Here is a 14,499-nt window from a genome sequence, read left to right as displayed (position 1 = left end):
CAGTGGGGACAGGGACACACAGAGAGGTGAAAGAGAACCAGTGGGGCATGGGGACATATGGAGAGTAGGGGACACAATGCCATCAGGATACTCATCAGGGGACAATGTCACCACACCTGTGGGGATGCTGCCACCAGAACCCCTCCAATGACACTCAGCGTTGGCTACCTGACCCCACAGGAGACACTGACCCTTGCCCTGTCCCCAGGGTTGATTGGGGTCCCCTGAGCACAGTGGCCCTGAGACACCTGGGTGGCTGTCACTCGATTCCGGGACATTTGTCACCAGCTGAACAAGTTCCCTGTCCCACCCTGGGCAGGGGGTGACATTCAGCTGGAACAGCACGGTGGTGACAGTGGGACGTGGTGACAGGAACTGCATCGGGCAGCGCTTCGCCATGGCTGAGATGAAGGTGCTGGTGGCACTGTGGTGGCACAGGTGGTGGCATTGATGCTGTCCTAGTTCACGACCCTGTTTATGTCCCCACCCATATCCATGTCCCCCAATGGCCCCACCCATGTCCTTGTCCCCCACATGTCCCCATCCATGCCTTAGTTCAATGTCTTTATTTTGACGCCAGTTTCAGGGCTTTCAAAGAGATGAACGGAAACCTTTTTGTTTCAAGGCCAAAACAAAAGGATTTATGTGTCCCTGCCAGCAGAGCATCCATGTGCTCGGGTGAGTGGGAAAACCTTTTTGGAGGGGTTGGTACCCCACTGAATCCAAAATGGTGGATTTTGACCCAGTCCGTCCCTGTTTGCTGTGGAAGATGTTCATGGGACAGAGAGAATTGAAACAATGGATTTATGTGGGAGAAGACCTCCAAGGTCATGCAGCATTTCTTGATGTCACCAGAAGATGCGAAGTGAGATTTTTCTGGGGTTAGAAGTCAACAAATCGTTCTCCACAATGGATTTCTGATGCTGGTCTGTGGATGTGTCCAGATGCCCACAGGGAGCCAGGAGGATGTGAAGCCCCCAGCCAGGTGTCTTCCCAACACAGATCACTGGCACCACGGATCACCAGGGCTCTGCCCACCGGGGGTCACTGGGGATCATCCAGTGCAGATCCTCCCATGGGGGATGGAGTTGGAACAGAACACGAAGCTCTTCCTGCTCTCAGGGCACTGACAGGGATTCCCTCAGAGGTGCTTCTGTTGGTGTTTGGTCAAGGCTGAGTTGCTCGAGAAGCTCTTCCCACACTTGGGACACTCAAAGGGCCTCTCCCCAGTGTGGATGCGCTGGTGGCTGATGAGAGTGAAATTGCTCTTAAAGCCCTTCCCGCAGTCGTGGCAGCGGAAGGGCCTCTCATCTGTGTGAATCCGCTGGTGTACAAGGAGATTTGAGCTGGTGGGAAACGTCTTCTTACACTGGTCACACTTGTAGGGCCGTTCCCCTGTGTGGATCTTCTGGTGGGCAACCTGGTGGGACCTTGACATGAATCTCTTCCCACATTCCCTGCACTCGTAGGGCCGTTCCCCTGTGTGGCTCCTTTCGTGGACAATCAGTTCAGAGCTCCACCTGAAGGTCTTCCCACACTTCCCACACTCGTTGGGCCATTTCTTGTGGGCCACAGGGGCCTTGTGCCTCCTCTTGTGGCAGATCAAGTGGCAGCTCCGGCTGAAACTCTCCCCACACTCATCACAGTCATAGGGCCGTTCCCCTGTGTGGCTTCTCCGGTGGATGATCAGTTCAGAGCTCGTCCTGAAGCTCTTCCCACACTCCACACACTCGTAGGGCCGTTCTCCGGTGTGCCTCCTCTGGTGGGCAACCAGGGTGGAGCTCTGTGAGAAGCTCATTCCACACTCGGGACATTCATAGGGCCTCTCCCCAGTGTGGATGCGCCGGTGGTTGATGAGCGACGGCTTGTGCTTGAAACACATCCCGCAGTCGGGGCAGCGGAAGGGCTTCTCATCTGTGTGAATCCGCTGGTGCACGAGGAGACGGGAGCTGGTGGGAAATCTCTTCTTGCATTGGTCACACTCATAAGGGCTCTCCCTGGTGTGGATGCGCATGTGGGTGACGAGGTTGGAGTTGTACTTGAAGCCCATCCCACACTCAAGGCAGCAGAAGGGCTTTTCCTCAAGGCAGCAGAAGGGCTTCTCCTCTGTGTGAGCCTGCTGATGCTTAAGGAGACAGGAGGTGGACTGGAACCTCTTCTTGCATTTACCACACTTGTAGGACCTCTCCCCAGTGTGGATTCCCCAGTGGCGCATCAGGGAGGATCTGTGGCTGAAGCTCTTCTCACATTTCAAGCACTTGTGGGGCTTCTCTCCACCGTGAAGGTGCTCAGGGACCCCCAGCTCTGAGCTCTGGCCACATCTCCAGTCATCTCCCCGGCCCAGGGTGGATCTTTCCTCCTCAGATCCCTGTGATCTGCGTTTGCAGCCGCTCCTCGTGCGGGATCTCCGGGGCTTTTCCTCCCCGTTGCATTCCTGCGCTGTGGAGCTGCTTAAAACAGCCTCTTCCATGAGGATCTGGTGTGGGGATTTGTCCTTCGTGGACTCCGTCCTCAGCTCCCTGTCTGGGGGATGAAGGACAAGAAGATGATGGCATTTGCCTCCGTGCCACAGGGAAGGGGATGGAGATCCCTGCAAATGCATCCCCGGCAGGACGGTGTCGGCAGCAGGGTTGTCCTGCAGCCAGAGGCCATGCTGGGCTGGGAGGTGGAGCAGGAGAGAGGGGGAAAGGGGCACTGACTTCCTCCTCACCTGCCTGGGGATCCCCGGCCCTCTTCCTCGCTGCATCCTCGTTCTGCATCGGGCCAAGATTTTAGAAGGGGAAAGCCTGAATAGGGGGGAAACAAGGGATCAGCGCTTCGGGTTTGATGGCCCCGCTGCCCAAGTGCAGCTGCAGAAGTCAGCGCCCCTTTCAGCCTCGGGGGGCCTGGAGCCCGCTTATGTCCAATCTCCTCCCACCCCTCCACGCTGCCGTGGGTCCCCCAGCTCCGGGATCGCCCCTCTGCGCTCTCCCCGCTCCGCGGCTCCCGCGTTCCCCCCCGGCTCTCCCGGCCATCCCCAAACCCGATATCGCCCCGCTGCCCGCCGGTGCCGGTCGATCGCCACATGGCACAGGCCAAGATCCCTCCAGGGCCATTTCCGCCTCGGCTTTGGGGTCCTGCAAGACACAGTCATCCCCTGCCCCGAAAAAAACCCCTCCCACAGACCCCGCGATGGATTAGGTGCCATCTCCCCCTCCCCGCTCACCTGCGGGTTCCGGGGGCGCGATGCTGCCGGAGCCAGGGGAAATGCGGGCGGGCGGAGGAACCGCGTGCGGGTCCTGCTGCTCTTGCTCCCCCTTCTCCTCTTCTTTTGGCCCTCCTCCTCTTCGTGCCGCTCCTGCCTTTCCTCGTCCTCCTCTGTCCCTCCTCTTCCTCCCGCTCCTCCTCCGCTCCCAGCCCGGCCCGGGCGGTGCCGACACCCAAAAGCAGCCGCGCTCTGTCCTGGGGTGGTTCCAAAGCGGTCCCGCCCCGCGCGGCACTGGGAGCGATCCCAGGAGCACCGGGAACGATCCTGAGAGCAGCGGGAAGGAATTGGGAGCGCTTTCCCCCCCAGCATCGCTCTTACTGGGAGCACTGGGAGGGAACTGGGAAGAAGCAAACCCACGGGCGTGGTTATGCAAATACAGGAGCGATCGCGCCCTGTGATTGGTGGGCGGGGGCAGCGCGGGGTTTCCTTTGGTGACGGGAGGGCCGCGGAGAGAGCAGGAGAGATGGTGGTGGTGTCCGGTGAGAGGGGACAGGGACCGGGAATGGGACCGGGAATGGGGCCGGGAATGGGATCGGGAATGGGGACAGGGAGCGGAACTACGGGACCGAGACCGAGAATTGGTCCGGGAATAGGGACAAGGACCGGGACCAGGACAAGGAATGGGACCGGAACTAGGGACAGGGATCTAGAATCATACCGTGAATGGGGATGTAGATCGGGAATGGGATGAAGAATATGCAACTGGGACTGTGACTGGGACTGGGAATGGGACAGGGAGTACAAGACTGAAACTGGGACTGGGACTGAGGCACGGAATACGAGACTGGGACCAGGAATGGGAGCGGGGAAGGGGACAGGGACCGGGAATGGACCAGGAATGGGAATATGGTAACAGGACAGGGAATATGGAAACAGCGATTGCAAAGAGAACATGGGATGGGGATTAGTGTTCCAAAGTGTTCCAGTGAAACCCATCGGGGGCTGCGAGCTCTGCAGCTGGGCCTCCCCTGGGTTGCTGCGGCCCAGGGCCCAAAGGCCGGAGCTGCAGCCTTGCTCCTGTCTCAAGAACAGGAGCCTCCTGCAGGCCCATGTCCGCTCCATGTCCCCAGCATGAGGGAGGGCTCTGAGGCACAGCGGGTGCTGGCAGGAGGGGCTGCTCTGGCCAGCTGGGGGCCTCTGAGAAATGGCCAAAGCCTTGTGCTCTCTGCAGCTGGCCAAGGACAGCAGCGGGGCTGAACGGTTCGTGTGCCACCGCCAGCCCGAGCTGTGGAGCCCTCAGGGCCCCATGTGAGAGGTGGCCCTGGGGAATGGCATTGGGAATGGGACTGGGAATGGGGACAGGGACCAAGAATGGCACAGTGAGTACCAAACTGGGTCTGTGATTGGGGCCAGGAATACAGGCAAAGGACCTGGAATGGCCTGGGAGTAGGAATATGGGGACAACACAGGGAATATGGAAACAGGAAGCGTAGGGAGAGCATGGGCTGGGGATTAGGAAGATGGGACTGGGATCAGAGATGGGAATACCGGAACAGGACTTGGAATATGGGAAGAGAAGAAGGAATATAGAAATGGAAATGTGGGCCTGGCAAGGGGAGCAGGAATTTGAGAATGGGCACAGTGCAGGGAACATGGAATTGGGAATATGGGAATGGCAACCAGAGAATATGGAACAGGGACTGGGAATGTTTACAAGAGTGGGATCTGGAGATGGGGACAGCCCGTGAGCATGAGTGAGTTGACAGTGAACTGGTGGGGGGCAGAGGGGAGGCACAGCTGGGAGAGGGGCATCCTGGACAGGGGACACTGGGAACTGGGATGAGGGGACATTCTGAGATTTCCAGGGCAGGGGGTCCTTGATCAGCTGCCCCAGAACCTCTGCCAGTGTCTCCCAGAGCAGCTGGAGCTCCTTGGCCTGGGGAGCTGAAAGCCCTGAGCAACCCCCAAGTCCCTGCCAGGAACCCTCAACTCCCTTGCGCCTACATCCCCTGGTAGATCCTCCCATGTCCCCGTCCTTGTCTTAGTCCAAAATCTTTACTTTTACTCTGTTTTGGGTGTATTGAAAGGACAAAAAGAGAATCCTTCCATGGGGAGAGAGGAGGATGTGGAGCCCCCAGCCAGGTGTCCTCCCAACACAGATCACCGGTGCCACGGATCACCAGGGCTCTGCCCACCCGGGATCCCTGGGGATCATCCAGCACGGATCCTCCCATGGGGGATAGAGCAGCACACGAAGCTCTTCCTGCCCTTGTGGCACTCATGGGTCTTCCCTTAGCGGTGCCTCTGTTGGTGTTCGTTCAAGGTTGAGCTCTGTGAGAAACTCTTCTCATGCTCTCATGCTTGATGCACTCATAGGGCTTCTGACACCACAAGGAGCAGGGCTGGGATGTGCTCTGGTGCCTGTGACACCACAAGGAGCAGGGCTGGGATGTGCTCTGGTGCCTGTCACCCCACAAGGAGCAGGGCTGGCTGTGATGATCTCTGGTGCGTGGGACATGACAGTGGGCTGGGCTGGCTGTGATTTGTTTGGTGCCTGTGAAATGCCAAGGGCAGTGTCACAGTGGGGCAGCTCTCCATGTCCCCAGCAGGTCACACTGTCCAGTGCAGCCCGTGCCAGCGGTCACTGCACACATGGGGGAGGCTGGGCTGGACAGGGGTCAGGGCAGAAACGCCGCCCCCAGAACTGAGCTCTCCCCCTGCCTCTGGGGCCCAGCCCCTGGTGGGAGCATCTTGGGCAGGGCACGGGGCTGCTGCTGGGCCAGGGGGACAGGCCTTGCCCCCTGCCAGCTGCCTGGGCCCCTCTGATGTCTGTCCCACATCCCTGTGGCTCCTGTCCCCACTACTCCCCACCACCTTCACTCCCTCCGTCAAAGCCGCACTCAACGTCTTCACTGTGACCTCTGGAAACAAAGAAAAAATGAAGGAAAGGAAGTCTATTCAATTTACCTGTAGTGGATTTAATGTTTACCAGAATAATTTATTATTTTTTGTTCTACTGTAAGGTATGATTAGGAGAGAAGCAAAGCAGGATGAAACTTAAGGGACATAAAGACAGGTTTATTAACACCCTATTAAAAAACAAGAATCAAATGAAACTTCCAAAACACCCTTCCCTTCCCTTAGAAACTGTTAACTTTCTTACAAAGAATGCAAAGAGGCAAAACTTAAAACTCCAGGTCAGTACTACTTATAAAATAGTGTTTCATTCAGTTTTTTAGGAGAGAGAAGGTTTTCCTTATTTGTTCTGGTAACTTTTCACAGGAGAAACAATCTGCTTGTTGCCTCCACGTCTCACAAAAGCAGCCCGCCCAGGAACTTTTGCAGTTGAGGACCTCCTATATCATGTAGCCTTTCCTGTGACTGCATATAGGCGGTAGACTTTCACATATTGGGGTGTCACATTTTAAAGATACACGACTCAAAGGCAAAGAATTTTTCATCTCAAGGAACTGAGATATTTTCTCAATTCTTCACTAGCACAGAACTCTTCTTATCTTTCTCTGTTCAAACATCTTACAAGATCACTAAATTACAGCTTCTAGTTTAATATTCATTCAGTAAATCACAAATACCTTTGCCCCAAAGAAATTCACAAATCATCTCCCCAATTCATATTGTCCGTGATTTAAAGGACTACTTTAGCATATTCATATTACAGTTTGTTACCACAACTCGTAGGAAGTTTCAGCCTAGAACTAAGGCAACTTGTCATCTCTTCAACCACAGGAGACACTCTTCTTTCAGTGACTTAGATATTTTGATATTGTCTCTTTACATATCTCTAATTTGGCCTTTTCTCTCTTTGAGAACTGTTAGAACTTTAAAAGCTTCATCCATGTTAGGAAAGAGTTAAATTTTCTCAGGCCTGCAGTGGTAACATGATCTCTGCCGAGCTGCAGGGCTGCAAAGGCATGCTGACTGGGGGGGCTGGTGGATGTTTTCCCTTCCACGCGGTCTCATTTAGGGTGGCTCAGCTCAAAGTTGTAAGGAAATTTCAGGCTTTCTTTCTCTGCTACTAGCTGCTACAAAGCCTGGCCAGGGGAAAGGGGGCTCAAGCGGCCCGGGCCGCTCCCTGTGTGGGCGGCGGCTCCCGGAGGCCTGGCCGGGCCCAGCCTGGCCGCCCAGAGGGCAGCGGGGCCTGAGCAGGCCCCCTGCCACCCCAGAGTTACCTTGTGGCCAGCAGCAAGGAAGACAGCTTCCCGGGCTGATTTTATGCTTGTGTGACACAGAGGGGTATTTAACTGGCTACTCTGGTCATCCATCTTGAAAGCCATTCAACAATTGGTTGTTACTGTCTGTACTAAACTAACACTACTCTGGCTGGATGCCAGACTCCCACCAAAGCTGGGAGCATGAGAACCTGCTCCAGGGTGAGCTCCTCTCCACAGGTTTTCAGGTCCCTGCCAGGTCCCTGCTCCAGCACAGGTTTCTCATGGGGTCACAGCCTCCACTCAGGCATCCCCCTGCTCTGGCAGGGGCTCCTGCTGGCGCTGCAGGTGCCTCTCTGCACTCCGTGCCCTCCATGGGCTGCAGGGGCCCAGCTGCCTCACCAGGGACTGCAGCACAGAATCTCAGGGCAATCAGCTCCAGCACCTGCAGCAGCTCCTGCCCCTCCTCCTGCCCTGCCCCGGGTGTGTGCAGAGTTGTTCCTCTCACATGTTCTTACCCTGCTCTTCCCTGATCAGTTATAACTCCATGATAAGCAATTTTCTTTTCCTTAAATCTGTTATCCCAAAGGTGTTAACACCATTTCTAACTGGCCCAGCCTTAGCCTGCGGCCAGTCTGTCATGGACCCGGCTGGCATGGCCTCAGCAGGACACGATGGAGCTGCTGCTTCCAGCAGCCTCTCCCAGAAGGCACTCCTAGAGCCCACCCTTACCAAAAGCTGGCCATGCCATCCTAGTATAAGTATGGTAGGGTTTTTCATTACCATTATTAATTCTTCTTATTGTGATTGTCTCTATTTTGCTATGAATATTATAGTTATTATTGTTACTAGTATTTTTTTGTCTTCTTTGCTCTATATTAATCGTGGCTATAGTAGAACTTGAAACAAAAATTCTTTATTGCAACGAGAAGTTATAATATATCCTGTTCGGTGTCATTGCTGTGTGTGAAGCTGCTGCTGCCAGGCCTCCCTATTTCCTTGGTTCTGGAAATTCAAAGACATTGCCAGTGGGAGAAGCTTGTTTTCTAATGTTGTTGACTTTCTCAGCTTCAGTTCATATTTGTGATTTTATACCAAAAGATATACCACCTGAGTCCTGGGTCAAGGGTCCCAAATTCCTTGCCTCACCACTATCTAGTTGCACGCCTGTACCTATAAGGTCCCAGACCTGAAGTAACCAGGCTGTATAAGCCTCATGTCCCCGTCATTCAAGATCTTTTTGCAGATTACGGAGACTTTCATATGTCAGGGACTCAATGATGATATCAACCTCTGGCTCCCCTGCGGGTTGTGAGGGCCCTCCTTTCTTACCCTTGTTGCCTGGGTGCTCTGATTTCACTTTGTACTTCTTTGTTTCCACAGGGGCCACTGCTGCTGGCTGTGGCTGCCCCTGTGGTTCAGCTGGAACCTGGACGGTTGTAACGTCTGTGGGTTCCACTGCTGCACCATCAGACTCTGCTTTGTTGGGGCAGGGGGAGGGTTTCCCAGCAGCTGGGGCTAATGAGGCTACTACCCGGGAAACGTACTCCCTCAGCATCTGGCCCATCTCACGGATCTCCTTCACCCAATCTGGGTGGTTTATTCCTGAGGCAGGCTGTGGGGCAGGGTCAGGCTGTGGGGCAGGGTCAGGCTGTGGGGCGGGGTCAGGCTGTGGGGCTGTATCCTTATCCCCTAGGGTAAGTATCAGGGTGGTTATCCAGGTCAGTCTCCCCTTATCTCTAAATGCTAAACAGAACAGGCATACCAGCAACACCAGCCACTGTATGATATCATTAGTATTCAGAGATTTGAACCTTTCAAAGACTGGTGGGGTAGACCCAAAGAACTGGGTGAAGGGTTGGGAAAAGGTTTCCCCTGGTGTCATTTCCTCACAGTAGGTACCATTGTTAAAATAACCTCAAACCCACACAGTTAGTGTATGATAGCCCTGAATCCATGTGCCTGCCTTCCAGAGGAAGATAAAAATCCACAAATTCCTCATCTTGTTAATCCATATAGCAAACTGGATGACAGCCACAGTAGCCTTAGTTACAGGGCCCGTGTTTAGATAAGGGCCTGCAAATGGGAGAAATACGGTCACCACCACATGCCACCGGAGCCAGGGTAAGCCAGACTACATGATATCCAGTGCACAAGAATGTGGGCACTTAAGAACTGTTATTCCTTTTTCCTCTAAATTCCCTCGTGCCCCACATTGGGTAGCAAATTCTGTCTTGGTTTGAAAGACTGGTATCTGCCAGGGAGGGGCAGGGCCTCTCTAGGAATGGGGAATTCCAATCCCTCCTCTCAAGTTATTACAATTTAGAAAATTAAAGGAGTTTTTTCAGGCAGATATGGGGAAAGAAATAATGGTTCTTTACTAGTAAATTTAACAGGACAAACAAAACAACAACTACAGTAATAATAATCAGAACCAAGTACCTCGAGGGGCTTTGTTTCACAAGCCTGGGGCAGTCTGATCTCTTGGGCCCCTCCCCAAGAGCACCAGGCTGGAACAGTGGGACACTCCGGGGCTGATGGCTGGAAATGGCAGGTTGTCACCTGCAGGCAAAAGGGGCGTGTGTCCTGGCAGGCAGAAAGGGGGTGTCCTGGCAAAGTGAGCAGTGCTGAAGAAGCCGCGGTGGCTGGACGCGGCCGGCCCAGCTCCAGCGGGGCAGGCGAAGGGGCTCCAAATTCCTGGGCACTCCAGCAGATGATGGATGGTGGTAGAATTCCTGGGACCGGACCCTCTGGTAACAGTGGACTCTTCACACAGCAAACAGCAGCCTGACCATGTCTCTCCGATGCCCAATGCCGAGAGCAGCAAAAAGCACACTCAGCTCCCGGAGCACTGTGCTTTTCCCTCCCCCAAACTTAAGTGATCTTCTCCCACCCTTGGCCACTTCTTTTGTGTGGGTCAAGCACTGTCTAAGCATCAGTCTCTTAGCAACTCATGGGGGAAGGGGGGGGAATTCTATGGGAAAAAAAAACCCCCAAACCTCACCCCCAACACCAAGGCTCCCAGTCGGAGAACATAAGGGTAGATCTGGGTCACCCAGGGCCAATAAAGACAGTAATAATACCAGGAAACCTGGAATACCACTAGACAACAGAAAGTGTTACTACTGGGGAGAGGTAGGACATCTGAGAACTTGTAAAAAACTTTTGTTTGATGAAGTGATTGCTCAAGAACAGGAGACCCTAGAGAAGATTTTAAGGGGTGATGATTAGGGGTGTAAGGGGCTTTACACACTAGGGGACCCAGTGAGTGATCAAGAGGAGCCCCTGGTAAATTTTGAAGTGGGTCCCCAAAATGAAGAATTTGAGTTTCTAGTCGATACAGGAGCAGATTGATCTAGCATAAGAAAACTCTCAGCAGGAGTCACCATTGGGAGAAAGGTCTGCCAAGTGTTAGGAGCAAAAGGAAAACCATTCAAAGCCTCAATAGTTGCGAATGTCGAAATAAGAGGGAACTCAAGACAATGCTTTGCTGACTTTATCTATCTACTCAATTTAGAAAGTAACCTATTAGGAAGAGACCTACAGGTCTAGGGGTGGGGTGGGAATCATGCCGAGAGATGGGAAGATGATAGCCCCAATTATGAGGCTAACTCAAGGGGACATAGAAGAGATAAATCCAGAAGTGTGGGCAGAAGAAGGAAGATGTGTTTATCTAGACATTCCACCAATACAGGCAGAAATTCAAAAAGATACCCCTCCCATCCAGGTTAAGCAATATCCAATATCCCCAGAAGGTAGGGAAGGATTAGTACCCGTAATTGAACATCTATTAACAGAAGGTATTTTAGAACCATGCATGTCTCCCCATAACACCCCCATACTGGCAGTCAAGAAGGCAGAAGGCAAATACAGATTAGTTCAGGAGCTAAGGGAAATAAAGAAAAGCACCATCACCAGGCACCCTGTGGTGTCCAAAGCCTACACTCTCTTAAGCGGAATCCCAAGAGAACACACCTGGTTTAACAATCATTGACCTAAAAGATGCATTTTGGGCATGGCCTTTAGCAAAAGAATGCCGAGACTGGTTTGCATTTGAATGGGAGTAACCCTGACAGGAGAAGGAAACAACAGCTAAGGTGGACATGCCTACCCCAAGGGTTTACAGAGTCCCCAAACCTCTTCAGGCAGGCATTAGAGGAATTATTGGAACAGTTTACCCCTGAGAGTAAAGTGCAAATTCTAGCGTATGTAGACGACCTTTTGATACCTGGTGAGGAACAGAGTGAGGTCAGGGGGACCAGCAGTCCACTTCTGAATTTCTTAGGGATAAAAGAAAGGCCTAAGAGTATGCGAGACAAGTTACCATTTGTAGAATCAGAGGTCACCTATCTAGGCCACATAACTGGAGGAGGATATAAGAAGTTAAGCCCTGAAAGAATCTCAGGCATCTTATCTATAGCAGCCCCCCAAACCAAAAGAGAGATAAGAAAACTCAGGCCTATTTGGGTATTGCAAACTGTGGCTAGATCGGTATACCCAAAGTGTCAAGTTTCTCTATGATAAATTAGTAGATCTTGAACCTGTGAGATGGACAGCTAAGGATGAATAACAGCCACAAGATTTAAAAGATATCTATCCTCAGCACCTTTCCTGAGTCTGCCTGACCTCAGGGAAGGGTTTGACTTGTTTATAAACACAGAAGGGGGAATTGCATATGGGGCGTTAACCCAGGAGTGGGGAGGGTGCAGAAAGCCAGTAGCCTACCTTTCAAAGGTCTTAGACCCAGTGGCTAGAGGGTGGCCAACCTGTCTCCAAGCAACTGCTGCTGCAGCTGTCCTAATAGAAAAGACCCAGAAATTACGCCGCAGAGAAATGTTAAAGTCCATACACCGCACGATCTTAAAATAGTCCTAAGCCAAAGAGCCCCGCAATGGCTGACAGACTCTAGAATATTAAAGTATGAAATCATCTTAATGAATACGGATGACTTAGAAGTAATCACCTCTAAAAGTTTAAATCCAGCACAGTTTCTCTCCTGAGAACCTTTACCCAAGTTGGAACATGACTGTCTTGAACTTGTAAACTTACAAACTAAAGTAAGAGAAGACCTGGAAGATGTACCCCTGCCTCATGGAAAAATATTATTCATTGATGGGGCCTCGAGAGTAGTAGAAGGGAAAAGAACTTCAGGATATGCTGTAATTGCTGTAACAGAGGGGAAAACCATGGAAATTGTAGAAAAAAGGGAAATTGCCTTCCAACTGGTCAGCCCAGTGCTGTGAGGTCTATGCATTGAAAAGGGGACTAGATCCACTAGAAGGAGATCAAGGGACCATCTGTACTGATTTGCGATATGCATTAGGGTTTGTCCACACCTTTGGAAAATTCTGGGCAGAGCGTGCATGCTTAAATTCAATGGGAAAGAACCTAGTGCATGAGGAATTAATAAGGTTAGTATTAGAATCCCTGCCTAAACCAGCAGAAATAGCGGTGGTGCATATAAGAGGACATCAGAAAGCGGATACCTGTGAAGTGAGAGGAAATCAACTGGCTGATCAGATAGCTGAAGAAGCAGCTCTAGATTTGGGGGAGCCAATGAGAATCCTTAAGCTAGATAGAACACCAGGTGAAAAGGAGTGAAAAGAAGAGCCATTATTCAGTGAGAAAGGATTAAAAGCAATAAAGGAATTAGGACTACGTCATGGGGAGCAAGGGGAGTGGCTGACACCTGATGGGAGCAAGTTTTTAAATAAGGCTCTAGCCCCAAGAATGCTAACAGAAATACACAAATTAACCCATTGGGGAATGCAAGGATTATGAAACCACTTTCTAAGGGAAAACCTGTCTATTGGGGCATATGATTTGGCAAAAGCAGTAACTAGAGGATGCATAATCTGTCAAAAGGTAGACCAAAAGGTAATGAGAAAGATCGCACCTGGGGGAAGGGAGCTAGCCCTGAGACCATTCCAAAACGTCCAAATAGATTTCACTGAGATGCCCCCTATGCAAGGATATAAACATTTGCTAGTAGTAGTAGATCACCTCACCCACTGCGTAGAAGCCTTCCCAACCAAGAAAGAAACAGCAGAAGTGGTCGCAAAAATAATTTTAGAACATATCATTCCCTGGTACGGGCTAATCAATAACATTGGCTCAGGCAGAGGACTACGCTTTGTTGCCCAAGCTTTACACAAAGTCATTGAGGCCCTGGGGATGAAATGGAGGCTGCACACCCCATGGCATCCCCAGAGCTCTGGAAGGGTGGAAAGGATGAATAAAACCCTCAAAAATGTGCTAACAAAACTAATTGCTGAAACTCAAATGAACTGGCTCAGGTGATTACCCCTCGCCCTCCTAGGAATCAGAACGAGACCTCAGTCAGACATAGGGGTCTCCCCCTATGAAATGATGTTTGGCCTCTCTTTCCTAAGAACTCCACACAGCTCAGGGGATTATTTAGAAGGGGAGACAACAACCCGGAAATACTTAGAAACCATTGGGAAAACACTAGAGAGTCTTAGGAATAAGGGATATCTCCCCCAGACCTCTCCCCTTGACCACAAAGGTGCACCAGATTAGCCCTGGGGATTGGGTACTGATCAAAAGGAATAACTCCCCATTCACCCCCAAATTTGAAGGCCCCTTCCAGGTGTTACCACACACACCACAGTGCGAACGCAAGAAGAACGCTGGATCCACATCAACTGAGTAAAAGGATCAGTGTCACCCCCTGACAACAGATTAGACCAAGCAGTACCACCTACAGATCATCCCAAGTGGGTCACAGTTCAAGGCTTGGGAAACCTTAAAGTGACTCTTAAGAGAAAGCCAAATATCAGCTAAAGATCACCACAGACCGACAAACTGGTTTTAGAATATGTTAAAGATTGATATACCAGTTAAAGGGTTCTAGTAATTTTTGTGGTTTGATATTTATAATTATTGTTGTCAGTTTATAATAGTTTGATAAATATTTCCGGAGTTTTCAAGTTTGTCAAAGTCCTTATTGTTAACGAAAGTCGTACTGTTCTTAAGAATTAAAATACCTCTTCTAAAGACCCCAACTTTGATGTGGACTAAATCTGCTACAGAGCATTTCCTAAGGACCACTAAATTAATAAAGAAGTGAGGATAAAGAAAAATCTCTGTTACCCACCCCCCCCTCCCCGAGAATTCCCCAGT

At 51.4% G+C, this 14,499-nt stretch overlaps 1 protein-coding gene across 2 annotated transcripts; it reads right to left on the bottom strand.

Moving 5' to 3' along the window:
* Nucleotides 1-550: 550 nt before the first annotated feature.
* On the bottom strand, nucleotides 551-3,573 carry LOC120764603 (zinc finger protein 664-like). 2 transcript variants are annotated; one of them, XM_040088607.2, is made up of 3 exons: nucleotides 3,206-3,573; nucleotides 2,711-2,786; nucleotides 551-2,523 (listed from the first exon to the last, which is right to left on the bottom strand). In XM_040088607.2, exons 2-3 carry the CDS (start codon nucleotides 2,757-2,759, stop codon nucleotides 1,142-1,144), a joined length of 1,431 nt encoding a protein of 476 aa, XP_039944541.1. In that variant the 5' UTR covers nucleotides 2,760-2,786; nucleotides 3,206-3,573; the 3' UTR covers nucleotides 551-1,141. The 2 variants fall into 2 exon arrangements, with proteins under 2 accessions (XP_039944541.1, XP_039944542.1); XM_040088608.2 differs by lacking the exon at nucleotides 2,711-2,786.
* Between the last annotated feature and the right edge of the window lie 10,926 nt (nucleotides 3,574-14,499).

This window comes from Hirundo rustica, chromosome 32 (assembly GCF_015227805.2).
Source record: "Hirundo rustica isolate bHirRus1 chromosome 32, bHirRus1.pri.v3, whole genome shotgun sequence".
Classification (NCBI taxonomy): domain Eukaryota; kingdom Metazoa; phylum Chordata; class Aves; order Passeriformes; family Hirundinidae; genus Hirundo; species Hirundo rustica.
Note: the sequence above shows the minus strand (reverse complement) of the source record. Positions and strands in the feature narration are given on the sequence as shown.